The sequence below is a fragment of the Pempheris klunzingeri genome, chromosome 8 (assembly GCF_042242105.1).
Source record: "Pempheris klunzingeri isolate RE-2024b chromosome 8, fPemKlu1.hap1, whole genome shotgun sequence".
In the NCBI taxonomy this organism is placed as follows: Eukaryota; Metazoa; Chordata; class Actinopteri; order Acropomatiformes; family Pempheridae; genus Pempheris; species Pempheris klunzingeri.
In genome coordinates, this window is record NC_092019.1 from 8,822,495 (window position 1) to 8,828,750 (window position 6,256).

Here is a 6,256-nt window from a genome sequence, read left to right on the forward strand (position 1 = left end):
TTCAATTTTTTTTTTCTCTAATGGAGCTTGGATAATACGCTCAGTGGATGACTCGTAACAAGCAAGATGAGTGGTCATCACACTTGGATTACTTTGAGAGGTGAAGACAAGCCTGGAGTGAGTGAGTGTGTGTGTGTTCAGGATGCAGCGTGTGAAGGCAGCTGAGTTTTCTTCTTAAGTTAATGCAGCATTTTATTCATTCCCATTCAGACACCAATAAATCAAGGTTTGTCGTAGCTTCACATCGAACAAATAAAACCCAACAGTCAGGACTTTCTCTTCTCATCTTGTTTTTTCGTCAAAAATCACACACACATACATTTATATTGCTTTACGTCCATTTTACAAATTTACATCAGATACATGATCATCTGTTTGGTGGAGAAAACAAGTTGGATTTCCAAACTAAAAGCTTGATTTTCTGACATTTTCTCCACAGCTGGGAATATTCAGATATATGTTGGGCTGTGTGGTAGAGCATCCTTCACTTCAACTTGATGGGCGCCATTTCGGTCTTCACTCTTCACATGCATTTGATTTTATTCACCTGGAGGCATAAAATATATGTATTTAAATAAATATATTAAACTCTGGTTCCATAGTTGAAACCCACTGTAAGATCAAAGGCTTTCTGCAGTGTATCAAAGCTTAGTTTTCGTTTCCCAGGAGGACAGAAATAATTTTTACATTATTGAAAATTTAAGATGTGCTTCAGATCGACTTCTAAAACAGGATTAGATCTAGACCCTGTTCAGGAGAATGGCTCATTAGTCCAAGTGCTAATCCTGGGAAAGCCTCATCTAAAATTAAATTAGACACTAATGATGATGTCCTGGCTTCTATGCAATCTAGGAAACAGTGGTGAGTTATAATCCCAAAGAAATGCATTAGCAGTTCTTACTGATATCTGAAGGAAATGGAGCTTGACTTTGAATTTTATTGACTCTGATGGTTGTTAAAAACATATTATTTATTCAAGAGACTTAACTTTAAGAGTGCATACATACATATGTAATAATCTTTCAAAAAAAGTATTTTAATGTATCTGCCACTAAGACCCATAATGCAACGATAGGGAGTCTCTCTCTAAAGCATCTCATATAAGGTCATGAACACACTGCGCTTTCTAAAACATATCTTGTGCTTTTCACACTGCACATTTTTAGCCCAGGGTTTCCTTCAGCAGGCAGAGGTGGAGGTGAAAGGTCGGGGCTGTTTTAGCCCCTTTTCTTCCAATCCAGGGACGCTCTTACTGACCACATAGAGGTACTAGAGATTTATAATGTAGTATCTTACTGTTGTTTTCTTGTTTGCTTCTAGTTGCAGATGATATGACTTTTGTTTTTTTTTTACCATGCACTTGTGTAAAGTTGAGGTGGTGTGCTGCATTTCTCTGGGCATCAATCAAGGATACAGATTTAAATCTCACTTTTGGTTCAATTTGACCCTAAGTGGCTCGTTATGGTCCAGTATAAGGGCTTTGGTACATTCTGAATTGTCAGTAAAACACTTTCAAACTACTTTGAATTATTTAAATTTGAGTCGTACATCACTAGTTTCTCACTGGAATGAGGCTGCAATTTATATTTAAAGGAGCAGGTCTTGTTTTGCTTGCCATTGAAATGTTCATTTTAGATTATATTCAGTCTGTTGAGCCAGTTAAAGCTAATTTAACCTTGTGTTTCGCTGCTGCTGGTTTTAGAAAATAAGTTTGGTTGTATTCCACATTCTTCTTATTGTCAACAAATCCCATGAAAACACTAATACAACAACGAAATTAATCGTCTAACGTGTATTACCTGTTTAGCTGGACCCTCAGTTGCCCTCTGTGCCATTTAAAAACCCAACAATGAGCCACGCCGTTGCAATGGGTGTTCTTTCATAACAATGACCACATACACTGTAGTTTATTTAGGTTTGGTCCCACAAACACCACAAATAAATGCACTATTTCCTGCTATTTGAGTGACGTTTTCTAAAAACTACAGTGCCTGGCTGTTACTAAATTACAGAGTCTTTGTTAGAATTAAACTATATATTTTTGAACTGTTTTTAATGATTAATACCTTCAATAGCAACAAATAGGATTGAGGCTGAGAGGGAGACAGAGTAAGGAAGTCAGAAAGTATTGAGGGATTAACCAACACACTGTTGGATTAGATTTTTTATTTTTATTTAGTATTTTCAGCCTCATACCTTAAATTTTGTGCTTAAATATAACTCTGATGTACTGTGGGTTTGGAAAATGCTCATGATATTGCAGGATTTGCTCCTTTGGAAATACGTCTTTGCTTACATAATATGATGCTAAACTCATTCTAGGATCCAGTCAAGTCAGCGCTTGGTTACAGTAAGTGCAGTGTGAAAAGGGCTTGTTATTTCTGGGGGGGTTTAATGGTAGTGTTGGGGGTTGAAACTCGGGTTTGAGCAAGAGCAAGCCGTGCCTTTAGGAGGAGTATTCATACTCCTCTGCACTGCGTCGTCCAAAGTCCATCCAGCCCATGTAATCTCTGTCCTTTATCCTGTGGCCAGGGGCTACACCACTGGCTCTGCTGGTGAGGGAGGATCTGGTCTGGTAGGGAGAGCCTGGAGGACACAGAGACAACACTCATTACGCTTCGTGACGCTGAGGACGTGATGGAGGCAGGAGGACGTCCCTCTGCTTGGCCAAAACAGTACTGTAGAGCACTTTTTTCTACATGTACTGACTGTATAATGAAGATATGTAACTCTAAATGAAGTCATGCTGACTTGTTGTCTTCCTATTCCCATGTTTGTCAAGACCAGTGAGCTCAGCAGGTCTCCCAGTCACACAGTGTCGACTTGAAAGAGAAAGAGAGATACACAGTGACAGAGAGAGCAGAGAGTGAGGTCAGGAGGGAAGGAGACGAGCGTAGGAGGGCAAAACAGAGGGAGCAGGCTGGTGGAGGGAAACTGAGGAAATAGAAATGGAAAAGACAGAGGGAGGGCACAACGAAAGATGGAGGGGGGAGAGAGAAAGCTAGAGGGAGGTGGGAAATGCCAGATGGTGGAACTAAGACGCAGCATGAGTGACGGCACATTACAGAAGGATGGATGTTGGGAAGAGAGAAATAACAAGACCAGGAGCGAAATAAAGATGAGGGGAATGTTGCGTGTTTAATGAGCTGAGATGACTAAAGGGAAAGACTTTCGCTCCAGTTACACTTCCTATCCGTCTCTCCATCCTGACAGAAGTCCTGCCGTACATACTCACCTTTCCTGGAGATGAGTCTGGCCAGTAGCTGGCTCAGGCTGTTTCGAGCTTCTGCGTCCGTCTGGGGTTGGTTGTAGTTGGCTAGCTGCCCTGAGGGGGGCACTGGAGCTGAGCGGGCCTCGCGCGTGTGGTTGGGTGAGGGTGGAGGCAGGCTGTCTGAAGCAAGAGCCTCACCCTCAACTCTCTGTGACTAGAGGATCAGAAAAAAAAAAATCAAGATTTAAGATAAGGTAGTAGACCTAAAATGAAAGCCTGAAATTTTTATTCAAAAGCAGCAGCTCACTTCTGTTTGACAAGGATTTGAGTGTGTGTGTGTTAAAGTGTGTATATCTTTAAGGCAAAAATCCTCGTTAGTACTAAATGAATTTAGTGGGATTGAAACCAAACCATTTTCCTTAGGTGAGATTCTGTATGTTTGATAAATGATGAGAGGATTTTTTTTTTTCTTTGCAAATCCATGCAGACATTTCAGGACACTTCTACCTGTGTGTGTGTGTGTGTGTGTGTGTGTCTTACCATGGTGTGTGCTGGCAGACTCAGGGAACCGCTGGACAAAGCAGCGAGGAGAACACACACACAGATACCGACATTCATGGCTGGTGAGAGAGAAAGGGGACACAATATTAAAGTTAAAGGAAATCAATCACACCTAATGTGGTCACTTTTCTATGAGGTCACTCGCTTGTTACTGTCCGATCTTTTCCTTTACTGTCTCCCTTCAGCTGGTTAAATATGTGCTTCTGTGAGGGGGAAAAAAAATCACATTTTTGGCGGGGGAGAGATTAACCTTTGACGGTTCAGTCTGACCCTAAGGCACACATCAGTGTCTTTCTGACACACTCCCTCGTCTTGTCACAGTGCGGCAGAACAATTTAGTATCTAACACACACATGCGCGTGGTGTGTGGCATAGCTGTGATGAATGTACACTGCCATCATTAGCAGAATCCCAAAGGAAACACACCAATTATCTCTAAATTTTCATTTTGTTCCCTGTGCTGTTTTTTGAACAGGGTGAACAACGGCACTGAGAGAATAAATTACCTGAAGTTTTCCCTTTATGCAGCCTTCATCTGTTCGTAATCTGCTTTAATTTATCTGCGTCTATCTAACATTATATTCTCTATGAAAGAGCAATGGCAAAAGTCTAGAATGAAAAATTACAATAAAGACGGTGTAATACTATAATCGACACACTGATTTTTGTATTTATCTTGGAGGCTGGCAAGGCAGCACATTAGTTGTGATGAATGATGCTTTGTGCCAGAGCATTCATTCAGAGGAAATCATCCAATTAAATTAAACCAACAACGCCAGTTGCTCTGAGGCTTTCAATCTCAAATAATTCAAAACCCACTCTCTCCGACTGTCTCTGTGGATACATTTGTTTACTATCACTAAGGGTCTTTACTCAGTTGCTCCCTCTTTTTTTTATCATTCTTTAATTTTCTCTTTCTTTACCAAGTCAAAGAATGGTCCTTTTGCTGCACTTATGTGTGAAAGAAAACACACACAGGAGCGTATCATGGTGATTTCAACAAGAGTCGTCTAGTTTAACAAATTCTAGCTTCCTTTCACTTATTTGTTGACGTGAATATTTCAAAAAGTGATCTTCTCCCCACACAGACACAGAATCAAAGCCCATAAAAAGGAGTCCCATCACCCCTCAGCAGCCTGCATGATATTGGTAGAATGAGTCTGGAGCTTGCTCTAGTTGTTGTTCACTAGACGTGATGATGATGATGACATGTATCATGAGCTCTTTTTATCATCACAGACGTACAGAAAAGCATCTTGAAACGAGTCCATGACACTTCACAGTTTTAAACCAAATGATATCTAGAAATTACATCTGTGTAATTGTTATTAGTGTAACTCAATCCAACAGCCCGTTTGAATAATGTTGTTTAAATTGACACAGTGGTGGCGTAAATAGTCATTCTCTAGATGCTAATATAATTCCTGTTAGCAGCTGGTCATTGTCTCTAATTCATTATTCAATGGGCTGGTAATGATGTGGTGCTGTAATATGTGTGAAAGCCCTCTCCTCTCCTCTCCTCTTCTCTCCTCTCCTCTCCTCTCCTCTCCTCTCCTCTCCTCTTCTCTCCTCTCCTCTCCTCTCCTCTCCTCTCCTCTCCTCCAGCCTTTTTAGACACTTGTTTGCATTGTTCCAACACTTATTCATGAGCATAATCCTGCCAAATATATCTGCTGTAATAATGATTACCTAACATGCATAGAAAATATAAGTAAAATACACATGCTTTTACACAGCCTGATTATCCTGCAACAGTTCTGCCACCATTTATGATGAAGTCATTCATTATTACATATTTAAAATGTACTGTCCTTGATGTTATTTGTCAATTGTGTCTCTTATATCTACATTACACAGTCTAGTGGATGTAACCTTCAAGCTACAATTAATTTAAATAGAGAAACTAGAAAAAAGAACAAATAACGTGTGAAAGGACAGAAAATAACTGCACTTAAACTGAAACCAAACTAAATGTAAAAACCAAATTTTAAAAAAAGACACCCCCTCCTATCAACTTTTCAGATTAAATGTACAATTTCTGTCTCTGTGCTGTGAAAAAGATTTAGAAAAATACTTTAAAGAACCAGTCACATGACAAAAATGCATTTTTGATGAATGTATAATTTGTCCTGCTGCAACGACAGGACTCAAATATCAGAATAATTTTTTATTTTTACCTGCAGCTGTTGGCGTGGACCAGGAGAGGATGAGTCTGAAGATGTTGAGCTTTGCTCTTTCAGTGTTCAGGCTGTGAGTGAGTGTGAGAGAGAAGAGACTGCATCTTATACTGACACACAGGAAGTGGGAGGGGCCTGGGCCAATGGGAGGGGCCTGCTGCTGGCGCAGAAATGGACAGCACTGACGCAATTGAGGACGCAAACTGTAAACGCATTCATTCACACACGTACACCGACATCCAAACACACCAAGCTATTTGAAAAAAAGGTCCTGGCAAAAGGTGACAGCTTTAATTATGTCGCCTCC

At 40.3% G+C, this 6,256-nt stretch overlaps 1 protein-coding gene across 1 annotated transcript; it reads right to left on the minus strand.

Moving 5' to 3' along the window:
* Window positions 1–172: 172 nt before the first annotated feature.
* On the minus strand, window positions 173–6,014 carry ccka (cholecystokinin a). The gene is made up of 5 exons (XM_070835669.1): window positions 5,950–6,014; window positions 3,752–3,831; window positions 3,236–3,425; window positions 2,445–2,586; window positions 173–547 (listed from the first exon to the last, which is right to left on the minus strand). Exons 2-4 carry the CDS (start codon window positions 3,827–3,829, stop codon window positions 2,447–2,449), a joined length of 408 nt encoding a protein of 135 aa, XP_070691770.1. The 5' UTR covers window positions 3,830–3,831; window positions 5,950–6,014; the 3' UTR covers window positions 173–547; window positions 2,445–2,446.
* Window positions 6,015–6,256: the final 242 nt, after the last annotated feature.